The 19,852-nt window shown below is 41.7% G+C and overlaps 1 protein-coding gene across 1 annotated transcript in view; it reads right to left on the bottom strand.

Moving 5' to 3' along the window:
• CACNA2D2 (calcium voltage-gated channel auxiliary subunit alpha2delta 2) overlaps positions 1 to 19,852 on the bottom strand; it is a 430,484-nt gene that overhangs the window by 357,104 nt on the left and 53,528 nt on the right. Inside the window, exon 2 of the mRNA XM_072650522.1 lies at positions 2,515 to 2,596. Within this exon, the coding sequence (XP_072506623.1) occupies positions 2,515 to 2,596 (82 nt within the window). The remainder of the gene's footprint in view (positions 1 to 2,514; positions 2,597 to 19,852) is intronic.

The following is a 19,852-nucleotide window of genomic DNA, read 5'->3' as shown; positions in this document are numbered from 1 at the left end:
CTGATGAGCCTTTCTGAACTTTGCTAGGCTTGTCCCTGCACACCAAGTATACTCCCCATTACAAGGACCACATTTGTAGCCTCTCCAGCTTGGCAAGGCCTCAAAGACCCTGTCCTCCCCTGGCACAATCCTTGAGAGCCCAGGCCCACTCCATGCCACGATTAGGCACTGGAACAGACTATTACATGTCATGACCTCCCATCAGATATTAAGAAATTCATTCAAGGGCAGGGCCTGTGTTGTAGTTGTACATGTAGCCCCAGAGCCTTAGCACACTCTGCCTTGGATATCACAGGTACAAAAGTAACATTTGTTTCCTTGCACTGAACTGAATTAAGTCAAATTGCAGATGTCACAGTGAAAACTCTGAATCCCCAGAGGACAATAACATTTCTACAGGGAAGAAATATCAAACTTTGCCTAGGAATCACAAACTTCCTGACTCTACTGTACTCCTTTCTCCCATTTGTTTACTCCACCTCCACCCACCCATGGTGGTAGCCAAAGTAGCCAGGAATAGTCCTGGTAGAGTCCTACCAGTCCATGGAGTTCCCTGAGCTGTGGACACTTTGACAACACTTGGGTGCTAGAATTGATGAGCATGCATGAGATTAGAGTTCCCAAATACATGATCTAAAATGTCTCCCAAGTTAGGTGGCACAGTGAACAGAGCTCCAGCCCTGGAGTCTGGAGAACCTGAGTTCAAATCTGACCCCAGACACTTGACACTTACTAGTTGTATGACCTTGGGCAAGTCACTTAACCCCAATTGCCTTGCCTCCCCCTTCTCCAAAAAATAAAATAAAATAAAATGTCTCCCAAGGATGGAAATGACTTGTACTTCAACAAACAAACTCTTGGACTACTGCCTGTCAGGGAGGAGAAAGGAGCATAAAACATTCTGTACTAATAAGACATAAGCAGCTACAGCTTGTTCTAGAGGGCATATACCAGCCAAGACAAACTCAAATAGAAATGGATCCCTGTGGGTACTGAAGTTACTTAGAAAACCACAAATTAACATTATCTATGTTGCATTGCATTTTTGTTTATTTTATTATATATTTCCCAATTACATTTTAATTTGGTTCAGACCACAGTTGGGAATCTTGGAAGTGATGAGTTCGATACCTCTAGTGTGTTCTATACATATACACATATATACATGTGTGTGTGTGTTTTAAACCACAAAAACAAAATCCAGAGAAAGAATAAGTAGGAAAGTCAACTAAGTGGTACGGTGGATATAGTCCTGGGCCTGGGGTCAGGAGAATCTGAGTGCAAATCCATCCTCAGACACTTAGTAGCTTAGTAGCAAACCATTTAACCTCTGCTTGCCTTAACTTCCTCAACTGTAAAATGGGGGTGATAAAAGCACCTACCTTCCAGGGTTACTGTGAGAATGATGTGAGACAATATTTGTAAAGCATTTTGCAAACCTTAAACCACTGTGTAAATGATGGCTATCTAATACTTGAGATGAATCACAGCTTAGAGCCTAAGACAGAATAACTGGTAAAACATGAGCTATGTTTCTATCCATTTTCCCTTTCCTAATTATCTCTTCAGTGTAACTTGGTGCTCTGTGTCCACCCTGGGCTGCTTCTCCAGACACAAGCTTCCCTCTTTTCCAATGCATAGGGCAGTGCTGTAAGAAGAGTCATTTCCAACAGGCACAGTCATTAGCCTTCCACATAGAGTGAGCCCCCGTGAAGGGGCCCGTCCCTTCATGCCCCTGAACTATCCCATTTCCATTTATGCAATGCTTGGGTATAAGCAGTTTAACATGACATTAAGACATGTTTCATAGTGTTCTAATGTGATGATTGATGGTTCTCCTCGTCACATCACTATCTCTAAACATTAACATAATCTTCCAAAGACTTAATACAGCCTATCTCAGCTAATCAATCACCCTTTACTCCAGACCCTTCATTCTTCCTTTTTGCTAAGCACACATTTCTGTACTTGCCTCCCAGTTCTAATCACAAGCTAGTTTTCCCTTCTATCTGGGTCAGCTTGCCCTGGACTTTTCTGAGTGAGGTCTCTATACACTGTCTAATATAATCCTATTTTCATGTTTGGCCTAATACCAAAAGGTCCTACTTAGCAGTATCATCACTTTGCTGAAGTTCTCTTTTCACACAGATCCTTTTCTTAACCAACATTTAACTAAGTGCTTCTGACTGGATCAGCCCTGGTTGTGTGCTGAAAGCAGATTTGCTGAGCCCAATTTTGCCATGTGAAAAATTTGTTAAATTCAAATGCGCTTGTGGAAATGCAAATAATTTCCATAATAAAAAGCTATAATCACTGCAGAAGCCATAGGTTAGTCTACTAGCCTTGGGAGAAAAAGATAAAACATATATAAGCATATATGTATATTTTGTTCATTTATAATTGCAAAAAAAGTGGCAAGAATTGAATGAGTCTCCTCATGATATTCAGCATCCTGTCAAAATAGAAAGGGTCTTCCCCGAGTCATGAGAAAGGATTGGAAGAGAAAGAGCTTACCTCTCTGAGCTGCTTGACCCCACCAAAGATCCTCATCACTCCATCAATCTCTTGTTCCAGCCTTCGAGACCAGTACTGCATCCTGTAAGAAAGGGAGTACACAAACTCAGAGAGAGCTAGGAGTAGAAGCCAACATCTGGTTCTAAGGAAGATACTAGCGGGATAAAGGAAACACTATTGCCTCGGGTTTTATTTCCATGTCACCAGGAATGGGCCCCAAACCAAAGACTGACAGAATCTTACAGCTGAGATAGGTCATGAGCATCAGGATTCAATTTACACTTGGAAGGAAGCAGAGGGAAAGAGATGGAAAAAAGCACATTTTGCAATTCTCCCTTCGGTTGAAGTAAAAGTAAAGGGAGGAAAAATATGCAATAGGCCAAATTCTCCCAAATTAGAACAAATTTAGCTTTATATGGACCAGTAGGGCTCATTAAGTAAAGGATCAACATCTCTCCCATCCAACCCCCAAGATGATTTCTGTTGTTACGTGAATTATAACTCTTTGATATATTTGTTCTAAAAACATGGATATTCCTATGTTAGGGCTTTGTTTCCATATGAGATGCACCTGCATGACTAAATCTTTCAAAAGTTCATTGGATCACAGAATTCAGAAATGAAAGAATTTCAGAGACCATCTACACTAGTAGTGTCAAACTTAAATAGAAATGAGTGCCACTGAACCAACCACAAGGATCCCCAGGGCTCTATAGTGATTTAGAAAACCACGTATTAGCCTTCTTAACGTTCTATTGTATTACTTATTTGGTTAAACATTTCCCAATTTTATATTTATAGCAGCTCTTTTTGTAGTGGCAAAAAATGGGAATTGAGGGGATGCCCATCCATTGGGGAATGGCTGAACAAGCTGTGGTACATGAGTGTGATGGAACGCTGTTATGCAATAAGAAGTGATGAGCAGATGGATTTCAGAAAAACCCTGGAAGACTTACATGAACTGATGCTGAGTGAACTGAACAGAACCAGGAGAACACTGTACACAGTAACAGCAACACTGTGTGATGATCAACTCTAAATGACTTAGCTCTTCCCAGTAACAATGATCCAAGACAATTCCAAAGGACTCATGATGGAAAATGCTATCCACATCCAGAGAAAGAACTAGGGAATCTGAATACATATCGAAGCATACTCTTTTCACTTCATTTTTTTCATGGTTTTTTCCCTTTAGTCTGTGTTTTCTTTCATAACTATGATGAATATAGAAATATCTCTTACATGATTGAACATCTATAACCTATATCAAATTGCTTACTGTCTTAAGAAGAGACGAGGGGAGAGAGGGAGAAAATTTTGGAACTCAAAATTTTGTAAAAATGAATGCTAAAAATTATCATTCCATATAAATGGAAAAAATATCATTAAAAACCATTTCCTAATTATTTGAATATGGTTTGGCCATACTCAGGAGCAGTGTGGACCTCATTTTTGACACCTTTGATCTAGACCAACCCCCTCGTTTTATGGATTGTATAGCTGAGCAAATGAAGTCAGGAAGTGACTTCTTCAACTTCACAAATCCAGTAAGTGGCAGAGCCAAGACAAAAAGCTCAGGTCTGCCAGCTCCTGGTCCAGGGTTCTTCTGATCACACCAGGCTGCCTGACTCTGACAGGATGAGCTCAAAAGGTTCTTTCAGCTCTGACAATACATGCTTCTCTTCTGTACAGAGATTAGACTGCTTCTGCCTAGGTGATCTATCTCAAAGGATTCTTCCACATGTAACATTATAGGCATCTCTCCTCTATAAGGATGAGACAGTATGGTGTGGTAGAAAGAATAAGAGAACTGGAGTCAGATAACTTGTTCCTAATTCCACCTCTGACACTGATTAACTGTGACCATGAGCAAGTCATTTTTCCTCTCTAAGACTCAGTCTTTTCCATGTGGAAAATGGGTATAATACTTGTATTGTCTATTTTGCAAGGCTATTATGAGAAAAGTTCTTTAAAATGGGAATTATTATTATCAACCTGGCCTTTAATCAAGGAAAGCATAATTTCATTACACAGTTGTGTCTACATGATCTGAACTAATGGATGAAGGGCCAATGACATGGATAGTCAAGAATAGGAGATGATCCTCAAATCCTTTCTGTTTGTTTTTTTTAATACATTCCATGGATTTATTGTTTTGTCTTTAGGGTTGTTGTTGGTGGTGGTGGGTTTTTTTCTTAGTGTAATAAAATATTTTCAAAATTATGTGTTCTTTAAGCTATTATTCAAATGAGGTAGGGTAAAGGGGGAGGAGAGTTCAGGAAAATTCCAAACACTTCAAGACAGCAACCTGATATTAAGCCATGGGCTCACAAAGAAGACAAAGATGAGGAGTTGACTAGGGGGACATGCCCTGCACTGGCAGTAGAAAGCTCAGGGTGAATACCTGACTGACTGACTCTACCTACCACTTGTTAGATGAGTGACCTCAGAAATCCCTTCCCCTTTCTCAATTTCCTTATCTATAAAAATGGAGATAAATAATAAACATATTAGCTCTCTTTCAGTTCTTTTATGCGAACCAGATGAGATAATATATTTAAGTAGCAGGATAGAGAAGAAAGGACATTAGGTTCAGAGTTAAGAGAGACCTTGGTTCAAATCCCACATTTTGCTACTCTCCACCCTTGCGTTCTAAGCCAAGTTGTTTCATGTAGCTGGATCCTAGTTTCTCTCACTGAACAATGAGAGGGACTGGACTAAGATGATCTCTTAGGTCCTCTCCAGCTCTGACTCTCATGATCCAGCATGACACAGTGAGGTCATATCTTAAGGCCTGCAAGATTCTACCTCCATGTGGCAGCACAGAGCCTCCATTGCATTGGGAACCAGGGTGCCTGCTTTCTAGTCTTGGCTACGTCTCTCTGGTCTTGGCTTTGCCCTTGGTATGCCCTTCTCCCCTCTGAGTCTTACGGGCAAAATGAGGATGTTGAACTAAGAGGTGTCTCCAAGTGCCCTTGCAGGTGTGATGTTCTCTGATTGTAAGGGACTGGCTCTCTACAAGAAAAATATCACAGAGCCAAGCTGAGCTGATTCTACGAGCTCTAAGGGGAGGAAGGGAGGGAAGGGGAAGAAAAATGCAGAGGCTGAAAATCTCCCCCACAAAGGCCCTTTGTCACAAACACCCTGAGAGAGAAATTGGTTCCACTAACCCCTCACCACAAGGCATTAAATCGTAGCTCCTCCCCCCCAGGAGCACCTCAGTTGCTTTCTTGTCTGCTGCCCCATCATTTTCACATTTTTCATGCTCTTTATTGATATGACATTACTTATCTCTAAGTGCCTTTAAGTGCTAAATTAGCCAAGAGGAGGAGGTGTGAGCAGGAGGACACTGTCCAGGAGCAGAGAGCAGGCAGGCAACTGCTGAGGAGGGGGAATTTATGGGAAAGCAACAGGATGGTGTAGGGGGTAGGGGAAGAGGGAACCAGAGCCTGGGAAATGTGCAGAATTCCTCTCTGTCCACTCAACAAGAACAATAATCTTTCATATGTATAATACTTGTTGGTTTACAGAATAGCAAGGCATGGTAGAAAGAGTATTGTTTCCAGAATCAAAATACTTGTGTTCAAGTTCTGACCTGGACACTGTCTAGCCATGTGACTGTGGGCAAGCCTAGTACACCTCTGGAAAATGGGAATGATGCTGGAATGACTTTGTCATTAACGTTCTTCTGAGGAAAGAGTTTTGTAAACACCATCCTACAGGTCATGTATATACCCTCTCTGACCTAGATCATGCTAGAGGAATGTCAGCTTATTAGCACAGAATGAGAGGATTTTGATCTAGAAAGGATCTTAGATTTTCCCTAAGTCACACGAAAGTAGCAATGATTCGAACTTGGATCAAAACCCAGGTCCTCTTACTCTGTCCCAATCCAGTGTCCTTCACTCTCTGTTTTCTCCTTCTCATTAATTATCTTATTTGAATTTCCCAATTTGGTGAGTCTGACAGGGCAGGGGTTATTTCTATTTTACATATGAGAAAATTCTGGCCCAAACTGGAGAAGAAACATGTCCAAAGTCACGCAGTGAGTCAGGGCCATTGTGTTGTTGTTGGTGGTGTTGCTATCATCTCCAAGGGCTGTTCCAGCTTGAAATTTTAGGGCTGCATGTGTCTAGAGAAGGAATGGAACCAGGGGGCTGCCAGAGTGGTAGAGTGGGTAGAGTACACAGAAGCAGGGAGAGCAGGGAACACTATCAGGAGATAATAGGAACAGTTTAAAACACAATTGGGAAGATTAGGAAAGCATAACTGCAGGATTGGAATGGGGCAGGGAGTCAGAAAGAAGGTTGCTGGTTAGACCTCTCAGTGATCTGCTTTCTCCCCCAGAGGTAGCAATCATCCTTACTGCCCCCTCCCTCTAGTTAGATCTTCTAAAGCCTAGGCTAAGGGAAGAGCAGTAGAAAAGGAAAGGTAGAAGACTGGCCCAAGGCACAATGAATGCCATTCCTTTGACCTATAATCTAGGACAAGCTCCTTCCCTTCTCTGGATCTCAGTTACTTCATCTGTAAAAGGAGGCGTTTTCACAAGATGATCCCCAAGGCTTTGATAAAATGAAAACAACACTCACTGATTCAGGAGACAGAGAACCTGAGTTTGAATCCTGTCTCACATAATTTACTCCCTATTTGACCTTGGGCAAATCACTTACCCTGTCAGATCCCCATTTCTGCATCTAGAAAATGAGGAGAGGTGGATTGGATGACCCCGAAGGTCCTTTCTAGTCCCAAATCTAGGATCATCTGATCCAATTATAACACTGCATGATTTTCTCTATGTAGTCCTGAACCAATAACATTCAAAGAGACTTCAGAATTCGTGAAGACAAGATGGAAATAGTCAAAGCTGGAGGAGTTATGGGAAGAAAGGCACACTGGTGCCTATTGTTGTTGGTGGAATTATGAATCATTATAATTATTCTGTAAATCAACTTGGAATTATGCAAATAGAGAGACTAAAATGTCCATACCCTTTGATCCAGAGATTCCACTTGCTAGCTATATGTCAAAGAACCATCGATAAGGACAAAGTCTCCACAGATACCAAAATGTTATAGTATTTTGTGTGATAGCAAAGAAGTGAAAATGAAGTAGATGCCCATTGAATGGAGAATAGCAAAAAAACATTGTGGTATATGAATACAAAGGGATGTTAAGATGCTGTAAGAAACAACAAATATGACGAATACAGAAAGAGTCAAAAAACAACAAAAAACCTCACTGCATCCTGTATATGACGACTGCAACAATGTAAAAGCAAAGAATGATCACAGAATTGTCAAAAGTGTTGCAAAATTACAAAGAACAAGCATGGTTCCAAAGGAAAGGAATGAAAACATGCTTCTGCCCTTCTCCTTTGCAAGGTGGGGGTGGGCTGATTTATAGATGTGATTCAGGCACATAGTTTCATACTTTTTCAATACATTTATCAGTTTTGTTGATTCTTTTTCTCTTTTTTTTCTTTAAAAATCTTCATTATATGGACTGGCTTTCTGGGAGGGTCAAAGGAAGATATGCAGGGAGAAATTTTGGTAATGTTAAAGATAGTAATACTTTTCTTTTTAAATAATTCATGAAGAGAAACAAAGGGTACAGAACAAATCCTGAAATTAGAGTTCACAAATCTGGGTCTGAGGTCCAGTTCTGATGCTTTCTAGCTACATGACCTTGGGTAAGTCAATTAACCTCTCCAATTTTCATTTATCTGTTAAAAAGAGATAATACTTGAGATAATTATTCAAAGGATTCTTGTGAGGAAAGCACCTTGTACACCTTAAATCATACAAGAAAGAGGAGCTACCATTACTATTACATGTGTTTCAATAGCCTCTTCCACACAGATTACAGCTGTTACTATATATTTAAGAGGCAAAAGAATTGTGAGACACTGTCAGTTTCACTGTCATTCAAGTGAGATTGGTTTTTTTTGTCTGGTCAAAGTGTGACTGAGAAAGGCACTAGAAAAAAGAACTTCTTTCCTGAGAGAACTGTTTTTAGCAAATTATCTTCTGAAGGAACATTATAACGGAAATTCTTGCACAACTTTGGCTGCTATCCTGAGAAAGTTGAGCAGGGCACTGTGACTCCAAAGCTAAGAAGTCAAGAGTGAACATTAAGAGCAGTGGGTGAGCAAAGAGCATTAGAAATGACTGGCTATAATCATTCTTAGAGCTAAAATACTGTAAAAAACTATTTATATCTTTGTTCTTCTATTTGTTATGACTTTGTTCAATTGTATCACCAGAGACTGACGTTTATTTAAACCTAGAAGATTAGGAGTGCGTATATATATATATACATGATTAGAGGTTGCTTTTAGAAAAAGTAGTTTCCCTAGTTTATTAAGTATATAATATTTTAATAAAATGGTCAGGGACGATTCATTACTTAGACACGTTGCAATTTTGCTGATTAATAATGAAACATCCAAAGATACAACTGGATTGTATAGGAATTTGGGATGACTAGAATGAATCCAATAACAAGTCATGTAGTAAGCTGAGGGGTAACTACCTCACAGAGGCTACATGTGAATACAGGCTCAGCCTAAAACCTTGTGGCAATCATCATCATCCTCATCATCCTCATCCTCATCATCATTGTTGCCATCCCATCATTGTTTTTGTGGTTATCCGGATCTAGCCTTTATTTCCAGTCTGATTACATATTATTCACCCTCACACACTTTTATCCTAGCCAAAATGACTTACTTGCTGCTTGAAGTATACAACATTCCACCTCCATGCTTTTGGGCAGGCTGTCTCCTGTGCCTAAAATGCTTTCCTTTCTTACATCCTACAATCCCCAGATGCCTACCAGGCTCGGATCAAATGTCACCTTCTCAAGAGGCCTTTCCTGATTACTGTATTTGCTAGTATCCCAACCCAAAATTAAGCTATAATTATTCTGTATGTTTCTTGTACTGATCTTTGCATGTGTTGCATCTCTCCACATAAGCTCCTTAAGAACAGGCACTCTCTTGCTTGTCTTTGCTCTTGCCTTTGTAGCCCCAGCGTCCATCATAATACCAAGCACACAGCTTAATAAATACTTGTCAAATTGAATTTAATCACAGAGTTAGAATGAGATGGGACCTGAGATGGGATTTTATCCCAAACCCCTGGTTTTACAAAGGAAGAAATTGAGCCCCGCAGAGAGGAAAGGCGTTAAGTAGTAGAACTAGAATTCCAACACAGATTTTATTCTCAACTCGATGTTTATGGTCCAAGTAAAGCAGAAAACAGGATGGCAGGTGGGTCAGGAAAAGATAGACCAAAGGAACACTCATTCATCAGATATCAGACAAGAACAATATGTACACTGTACCCAGGCAAAAGGAATCAAGATGATGCCTGGCTCTAAAAAAAAATCCATGAAAATCCATGCCTGTAAGTCAATAAGTAGTTAAATGTGACTGGACAGAGTGCCAGGGCTGAAGTCAGGAAGACTCCTCTTCCTGAGTTCAAATCTGGTTTCAGACACTCACTAATTGTGTAACCTTGAACAAATCACTTAACCCTGTTTGCCTCAGTTTCCTCAGCTGTAAAAATGAGCTAGAGAAGAAATATCAAGCCACTCCAGTATCTTTGCCAAGAAAACCCCAAATGAGGTCAGGAAAAGTCAGACACAACTGGAAAATGATTTATTAAATGTTCACCACAAGCCAGGCATTGTGCTATGTATTGTTTCTGGGGCAGGAGTCATATACCTCTGCTTTCTCCATTGTACAACCTAAAACCCCCTCCCCAATGCACCTAGCCCTGGCCTGGGACAATCAGAAAAAGGGCTAGATAACTGCTGAATAAGAAGGGAAATGAGTTGTCCAAGCTCACCTTGAGCTAGCTCCAGTCCTGAAGCTGATTGTGTGAGGCTGGATAACTTACTTGGTATCTCTGGCCTTTACTTTCTTTGTAGAGTGAGAGAATTGGGCTAGGTGGTCTCTAAGATCAGTCATGATCATAGGATTTATACCAGGTGGGACCTTAGAGATCATCTAATCTCATTCCCTTATTTAACTTTGGTCTCTTTCAGCTCTAAATTCTACTTTATAGTGCCAGGGCATGATTGTTTGCATTTGAAAAAGACTGAGGATCCTTTAAATAATAAGCTCCCCAAATATCATTATTATTAACCATACCTAGATAGAATGGTGTAGTGGGTAGACAACTTCATTTACAGCAAAGAGAACTACATTCTAATCTCAATTTACCTCTGGCTTATTTCACTTTCTGAGCCTCAGTTTTTCCATCTGTAGAATGAAGGTGGTAAATTGAGATAATCTCTCAGGTCTCTTTTAGCTCTACTTGCCTAGGATTCTCAAAAAAAAAAAGTAAAGTTCAAATCTTATCTACAGAGCAGGCAGGAATTAAGATAAAACATTTCTGACATGATCTTGAAATCAGTGGCAAAGCATAATCAGTTTGTAGAAAACCTTTAGTGAAAACAATGAGCATTTAAAGTGAGGTATACTTAGAAGCACAATCTAGGGGAATGAGATTTAGGAGGGAAGGTCATGATTAAACAATATTCATATTTAGAGGGAAGTCACTTGAAAGTAGAGTCAAGAGGAAGAAACATCTTGAGGCTGTTTAGAGCCCTCTGAAGTCAAGGGTTGTGGTAGAAAGATAGATCTTTTTCTTTGGCCTGAGTAGCATTATGTCCCTTTTACCTGTAGGGAAACTGAGACCCAAGCTGGTAGGATGAAGTGGCCCATGGAATCAAATAGCAGGGTACATGAAAGAACAATTTAATTCAATTTGATGCTAAAAATCACATGAATATAATGCTTAAAATGCTTAACATATATATTCTCTCAGTTAACCCTCTCTCTTAAAAACATCTTATGAGGATTCATGTACTATAATTATCTCTATTTCACAGACAAGGAAACTATGACTCATATTGTGATATGCTCAGGGTCATACAGCTAGTCACTCAGGTAGGATTTGAACTCAGGTCTTTGTGACTCCAAGTCCATTTTTCTATTCAGACACTAATTGAAACCCCAAACTCCTGGCTCCCAATTCAATGGGCAATTCTAATAATCAATATTCCCTCTTCCGTAAAAAATTTCTGCCCCTGGAATGCACCCTATGATTTTCAGTTTCTGTATTTGCAATGCCTATAACTTCTTTTGCCTGCTGCTCATCATCTACTGAATCTCCTTTTCATTCTCTAAACCTGACTTCTATAACACTTTCTATGTCTATAGCATTTTAAAGTGCCTTCCTCAAACCCTATGAGATAGGTATCTTAAGTATAATTATTCCCATTTTATAGATGAGGAAGACTTCATGAAGACCATCCTTTAAAGCTTAACTCAAATAATAACTACCTGCTGTCTGACCACTTATTTTCAGTCTCCTTTGACAGATTTTCATCCCAGTCCCAACCTTTATGTGTGTGTGTAGCCCATATCTTTGTCCTGGGCTCTCTTCTTTTTTCCTTCTCATCAGCTCCCATGGGTTCAACTATCATTTCCTTGTGGGCAATTTCCAGATCTATAAAAACTCAGCCCCAATCTTGCCCACCATCCAGTTCTGCATCACCTTCTGTCTTTGGGATATCTCCAAATGGATGTCTTGTAGAAGTCTCAAATTCAACATATTCGAGACAGAATTTGTCATTTTACTCTCCCTTGCCCCACCAACTTCACTATTTCTATCGTGGGTACCACGATCCTTTTAGTTATCCAGGTTTCCAACTTGGAGTCATGTCATCTCTTCACTCTTTACTCCCTTGATCTAATCAGTTGTCAAGTCTTTTGCATCTACCTCCAAAATATCTTTAGCATCCAGCACATTTTCCCCACTAACACAACCACCAACATGGTTCGTGTCCTTGTGAGGGTATCCTAACTTGTCTTCCTGCCTTCAGGCTTTCTACCTCTCCAGTCAGTTCTTCATAGCAAATGAATATTCCTAAAACACAGTGGAGGAAGGCATTAGGGAACTCTGAAAGGAGGAAGCTCCTTCCACGGATGCTAACCCGTGACTCCTCTCTAATTTCAAGTCTCAGAGAGTTGCCTGGATGTTGAGAGGGTGAGCAAGTTGGAGATGGTTATGCAATAAGTATGTGTCTATCGCTGTTATAATGCCCATATTGCAGGTGAGGAAACTGAGGCTCAGAGGTGGTGAGGGACTCGTCCGTTGTCACAAAACAAGCAAGTGGTATTCAAACTCAGGTTTCCCTGACCAAGTCCCACCATGCTAGGCAGTCTTCTCTGATAGCTTCTGTAACAAAACCATCCCCTGTTCTCACATAAGACTCCTGACTTGGATTTCTAATAGCATTTCTTTTTTCCTTTTTTAATGTATTTATAAAGTAAGAGTGAGAATTATATTTATGACTGTATTTTATTTTCTCCCCCCCCCACTATACTGAAAGCTACATAAGGGCAAGGACACAAGTCTTATCTAAACTCTCTATCTTCTCTGGCTCCAGGAACAAGGCTCTGGATACAAAATGTTTCCACAAAGTTGACTGAGTTTTGAAAATTGAATTAAGCTATACTGCTCTATCTGAAACCTCAACTGTAAGAGAATTCCCCTTCTCCAGCTACCCCCTCCACCCCAGCACCATTAGCTAAGACACCCTGAATGAAGGTACAATATAAGACAGGGGAGACCAGGAGGAGGGAAAGAAATCAGGCATCACAGACACATGCAGTCCTTGCATAGATTAAACTGTTGCCAGTTGTTAATTTTATACATGAAGTTGTTGATCAGAATGTGATTTAATTGTACAGTATAATCCAGGCTTCCAGAATAAATTATGCTGAAAACTCATCTATAATTAAACAAATCAAAAAAACTAAGAGACAGGTGACGGGGCAGGTTCACCCTAGAGAGGGCACGGGTGGATGAGAGGCCTAGGAGGAAGCAGAGGATCCAAAGCCCATCCAGTGGAGGGGGGGAGGGAGGGATTTTATTCAGAAAGAGGGCAAAGAGAACACCCTACAAATGACACGTGTGAGCACACGTGTGCGGGGGAGGACATGCAAATTGGCCTGGCAGAGAAAGAGGGGCAAGAGGATTTGGGTTTTTGATACTATTGACAGAATCACTTCATTTATCTGGCCCCCTTCTCTCTAAATCACTGGTTTATCGGGACCTTTTGATTGGGCTTGGGGCCAGCACTGGGCACCATTCTGACAGTTCTAGAAACTGCTTGTCTTTGGCAGAGCTCCCTCTCTCTCCCCACTTTTACACACACACGCACACACATACACACACACACACACTTTTCCAATTCTCTCTCCCATCAAAAACTACATTTTCCAGTCCCATTCCTCCGGGTCCCTATGAGCTCCAATGAGAACTGCCAAGGCTGACAGAGCTATGTTCTCCTCCAAGTTCCAGAATGCCCCTTTCTTCTCCCATCCCCTTAAAAGTCCAGTGTTCTTTCAGAATACAGTTGAGATGTCATCTCCTTCCCAAGGTCCTTCCTGATTATGACTCCACCCCAGCAGGGATTCACGTAATCTGTCTCTGGAAATTACTTCATATTATTTAGCATACTCTTTGTGTTTATTCATCAGTTTAATGTGTATCCCTCATTAGTCCCTTTGTGGTCAGGGACTGTGAGTGTGTGTGTGTGTGAGTGTGTGTGTGTGTGAGTGTGAGTGTGTGTGTGTGTGTGTGAGTGTGTGTGTGTGTGTGTGTGTGTGTGTGTGTAGTCCCATCTGGCACAAATATGATTTAATAAATTGAATTGAATTAGTCTGGCTACCCCCTTCCCTCTCCCTCTTCTTACAAGGAGCTTACAGTCTACCTATGGATCCTTGGGTCATACGCCTTAGAACTAGATGAGGATCTTGGAGATCATCTAAATCAACCCCTTCATTTTAAAGATGAGAGAACTGAGTCCCAGAGAGAGGAAAGGAATGTCCTAAGGTCACTCACAGTAAGAAAGAGCTTGGATTTGAACCCAGGTCCTGTGACTTAAAATCCAGTCTACACAAGTGAAGTACTAACTCTGAGTTGCTAGCTGCTCAAGGGAACATTCAGAAGAAGACAGGTAGCATGGGCAGGGAAAGCATGCTGGAAGAGTAGGACCTTCAAGACAAGAGGAGGAGGAAGATGGTCATTTGTCAGGGATGGTGAGATGGGACTGGGAGTGGGAGGAGGAGAGGAGGGTAAGGTGAGAAATCAATGTTGGAAGCATCCCTAGCCTCTGCTAAGTGTGGGAACTGCTCTGGTCATCCTGAAGCAACAAATTCCTCAACCACCCAAGTACCTGCTTTGTGCAAAGTCTTGTGTTCAGCACTGGAGCTAAAAAGATAAAAAAATGATATAGTCTCTACCCTCAAGGAACCAATCACCTACTAGGCTTGGAAGGATAACAGGAGTTAGAATGTCGTAGACAAAGGAAATCTCCGAATAAATGCTTTAGGAAAATTGGAAGAAGAAGAGCTCAGTTGCTTTCATTTAGGAGGGAGGACAAGGAGGGATGCTAAATGGAGAGGGTGGTACCTGAGGTGGGCCTTGAAGGAAGGAAAGGATTTCAACAAGCAGAGATTTTGAGAGAAAAGGATCCAGGCATGGAGGATGGCCTGTGTGACATGATGACAGCAGAGAAGGAAACGAATCAAAAGCAAGCATCAAGAGCTTACTATGTGCCAAGCACTGTGCTAAGTCCTAGAGATACAAATACAAAAGGGAGGAAAGTCCCAGCCAGGACGGAGCTTGTACTCTAATATGGAATGACAGCATGTGTAGGGGTATGGTGGCCAAGGAAGGGGGAAGTTACGGGAATGGTAAGTGGAGCCAACAAGGACATGACTGATGTGCCCTTTCCAGAAGTAATGCTACTATTGATTGGATTATGGTTCCCAGAGCAAAGGGTGGAAAGTAGGGAAGAGGTATTGATGGGGGAGGAGGCCTTGGCAGCATGGCAGATAGTGGGATGGGAAGCTGATGGGAATGTCTGTGGCCAGTTAGACAGAGTGGGTTATGTGAGCACAATCACTTACTAATTAGGACAAATCCCAAGGAGGGAGAAAGGAGTCTGAGAACAGAGAACAGTAAGTAGAATAAAGAAAGGGGAACTGTGTAAAATGACATCACAGACATGGGTTGGAACAGTTCTCTGGAGGCCCTTGTGGGCCAGAATAAGGAGTTGGTAATTCATCTAAAAGCCACTGAAAGTTCATAGGGTCCTAGATACAAAGCTCGAAGAGACCTTGGAGGTCATCTAGTCTAATCTTCCCATTTTATAGATGAGAAAACTGAGGTCCAAGGGGGTTAAGCGATTTGCCCAATAGCTTATTATAATAGTAATTATAATAATTATAATTATAACAGTAATAATAGCTAGCACTTAAATAGCACTTTTAAGTTTACGAAGTACTTTACAAATATCATCTTCATTTGATCTTCACAACAGCTCTGGGAGGTAGGTGATTTTAATCGTCATCATCGTCATTGTCGTCATTACCATCATCATTTTACAATTAAAGAAACTGAGGCACAAAGCAGTTAAGTCACTTGCCCAGGGCCACACAGCTATAGTACGTATAGGAGGAAGGACTTGAACTCACAAATCTATTCACTGTGTCTGTCACCTCGCTGCCCTGAAAGATAGAAAGTATCAGAGAGAGTGTCATGGTCAGAATGTGCATAGGGAGGATTATTTGGATAGAGGAGAAACTCTGGAGGACTGATTAAAAGCCTGTTGCAACAGTCCCGGTAAGAGGTTATGAAGTGGAGGCAACAATGAGGGTGGGGCTGGACAAGTGGAGAAGAGAGAGAGCCAAGAGTCACCGTGTGCCCAGATCTGGAACCCTTTGTTCCTCCTCCAAAGAGCTCAGACTATGGTGGTTGGCAGCTTCACCTGAAGGTGGAAGTCTTAAGATATCCTCCTAGACTTCTTCATTTCCTGGCTGGTTAAAAGAATTGTTTGGACAGTCTGTAGCACTTTCCACAAACCTTCCCTGACCGACTCTGTCCCTGAGCTTCCATGAAAACTCTTCTCCCCTCCTTCAAGGTTTTCCACCCAGAAAGCCCTCTCCCTTTTGATTCTGTTTACACCACCCGTCTCCTCTCAGGATTTCAATGGCCTGGAAAGGGAGGAGGAAAGGGAAGCTGAGATTGAGCTAAAGAGCAGAACATGTGGGACAGAGATTGGACACAGGTGACACTCTCTGCCCCGTTAGCACTATGGGTATCTTGAACTAAAATCTGGAGCCCCCAATATTCATGGGGCCGAGGGACCTAAAAATTTATGGGCCTCTCTTTTGGCCAACAAGGCCTCCATGCTGACTGATTCCCCTGCTGGCCCCAGGGGAGGCTGCCATTTTGGACAGAGTGCCATTTAATTATCATCATTTGATTTCATCCAAACTCCCCCACCCCCCTCCTCACTCTAGCTCCTCCCCAGCTGCCACAAGGGGGATGGAGAAGAGACAGAGAAAGGTTGTAGCTGGGACGAATGGGAAAATTAAAATAATAAACTACTGATAGGATAAACTTGCTGTAATGCCCACCTCAGGATGGGGACAGAGAGCAGGGAGTCACGGTAGTCTCTGGGCCAGTTCTGCCCATGTCAGGGGGGATTACAGGGTACTGGGAGTTGTGCTTCTGGGGTATGTGAGGTGTGTCCTGCTCTTTTTTGTGAGCTGCACTCACAAATAAACATACAAAACATAAACAGATAGCAGCCCCGACATGAGTGGCCATTTGTGACAAGGATACAGATTCCTCTTGGTTGTTAGTCAAGCTCCTTCAGCAGAATGTAAGGCAGTAAGGCAGATGGCCTTCCCATGTGTCATTTACTCCCTCTTTTAGCCTCCATTTCCCTAGCTACAAAAGGAAGTAGTGAGATTAAATGGTCTCTAAGGCCTTTTCATATTCATCAGTTGCCAATGGTATATGGTGCAGAAGGTGTTTGCTTTGGAATCAGGAAGGTCTGAGTTTGAATTCTGCCTCAGACTTACTGGCTATGGGATTCTGAGCAAGTCACCTAACCTCCCCCGGGCTCCGTTTTCTCACCTCTAAAATGATGATAAAATGAGCACCTAATGTTCAGCACTGTTGTGGGCATCAAATGAGATCCTATATGGAAGACGTTTTGCAAGCCTTAACAAAATGCTAGCTCTAATAATAATTGTTATGGCTATTATTTTCTTTAGGAGGGTGCCTTCCCAGAAGAGACACTTCCTCCAAATGCCAACATCCTTTTTTTACTGCAGCTGATGTCAAAACCTGGCTTAAAACCCATCGCTTCCAGGAAAGCTTCCCGATGATGCCTGCTCAGTTCAGATTACTCATTAATCTACACTTCTCAAGATTTTGTATGCTATTTGTTTACATCAATTTCTGTCAAATATATGTGTGACCTGTATTGTAAGGCATGGTATCTCCTCCTGCTTTTCCCTCCCTCCCCCCAATCCCTCAAACAGGGGACAGTCAGAGGGTTCTGGGCAATGTCTTTCTCCACTTGCCTCTGAATTCTGCCCCCACATCACTTAAAACAGGAGTAAGAGCATGACACCAGACTCACTGGCACACTGAGTTGACAAGTGTTTATCAAACAGAGATATTTTCAGCAATGGAATGTCCCTCTAATTCCCAGACAACTTGGCTCATCATGGGACTTCCCATAGCTGAATCTCCAGAGACAGGAATCAGCTGGACTAGGTCACTGCCAACCTCTAAGAAGAAGGTGTTTTATGCTAAAGGAAAAGTCAGGAAGCTGGCATAATGCAGTTGATGATTGTGCATGGGAAATCTGAAACAGATCTGAAGAAAAGTGGAATCCCAGCCCTTGCCTTTGAGAAAGACCCCACTCCTGCTCTCAGGGAGTTCCCAATCTGATGGGAAAAAATCCCAAGAATTCTTGGTTATGAGGAAGAAAAACAATCTGGCAGCACAAACAAAGCCATTTTTGTCACATGAAGAGTCATTCTGCAAATTAAGTTCCTTCTGCCTATTTTATCTGTGCCATAGATTCAGATTCTATGAGCAGCAAGCTTCCTGAGAGTGGAATGTTCTTGAATAACTGAGAGTACTTCCCATCTCCCTCTGTCCTTGGGAGGTAGGGAAGTCAAGGCACACAAAGTCTGGCAGCAGATTGGGGTGAGGAGAATAATGACCCAGGAGATAAATGATGGGCTGGGTCTGGACTTTTACCTTCCACTCACTAGCTAGGTCATCTTATCCCCTCTTTGAACCTCCATTTCCCTGGCTATAAAATGAAACAGTGAGATGAGATGGTCTCTAAGGTCCTTTCACATTCAATCGGTTGCCAGGTCTTGTTGATTTCACCTTCCCAATATCTCTTTCATCCACCCCTTTTTCTCTCTTTATACAGATACCACCCTAAGGCAGCCTCTCATCTTCTAGCCTCTTAATTGTTCTCCCTGACACCAGTATCTGCCCTGTTCAATCTGTCCTCCACACAATGGTCAAATAGATATTGCTAAAATACAGACCTGTCATGTCACTCAAACATTGTCAACAATTCCCTATTGTCTCTAAAGAAAATAGAAAATCCCTGGCCTTTAAAAGGCCCTCTGCCACCTCCATGCCACTTACCTCTCCAGTTTCATTTCATATTACTGCCCTTCATATCCTCTCCATTCTAGTCAAAATGGACTACAATCCACTTCCCTATTGTACAAGTAGCGCTCTATGCACTGGGTCCTCTGCATTTCCCCCTCCCATAATTCCTCACTTTCTTCAAGACTCAGCTCATGTCCATCTCCTACACAAAAACCTTTCCTGATCCCTCCAAGCCTCTTTCCTTCTGGAAATTACTTGGAATTATTTATATAAACTTGCTGCTTTCTTCTCTGTCTATCCCCTTGAGCATAAGCTTCTTGAGGGCAGGAATTGTTCGTTTTTGTTTATGTATCTCTCCAGTACCTAGTACAATCCCTTGCACATAGTAGGAGCTTAATAAATGTTTGTTCAATTGAATTTCAGCTCTAGTTTCTATAATATTGAGAGTAGGATGGTTTGAGGAGAGGCAGAACTGTTGTCCAAAGACTCTAAGAATAGCAGAATCCATGGATCTGTCTAACATATGTACACACGCATACACACACACACATACACAAACACACACACCCTAGTCTCTGTCTTACCATAAGGCATCCTATTTCCTGTCCCTACCCTCACAGACCAAGTGCTGGAAGGTCATTCAGAAGCCATCTAGTCCAGTCCACTCATTTTACAGGTGAAGAAACTGAGGCCCACAAAGCTTGAATAATTTGCCCCAAGTCATACAGGTAAGCATTAGAGGTAGGATTTGCACCCAGCTCCTTTCACTCTAGAGCTCTTTCCATTTCACTCTCTCCATTATTCCATGCTGCCCTCCC

This window comes from Notamacropus eugenii, chromosome 1 (genome assembly GCF_028372415.1).
Source record: "Notamacropus eugenii isolate mMacEug1 chromosome 1, mMacEug1.pri_v2, whole genome shotgun sequence".
Classification (NCBI taxonomy): domain Eukaryota; kingdom Metazoa; phylum Chordata; class Mammalia; order Diprotodontia; family Macropodidae; genus Notamacropus; species Notamacropus eugenii.
This window is presented reverse-complemented; position numbering and strand designations above follow the sequence as displayed.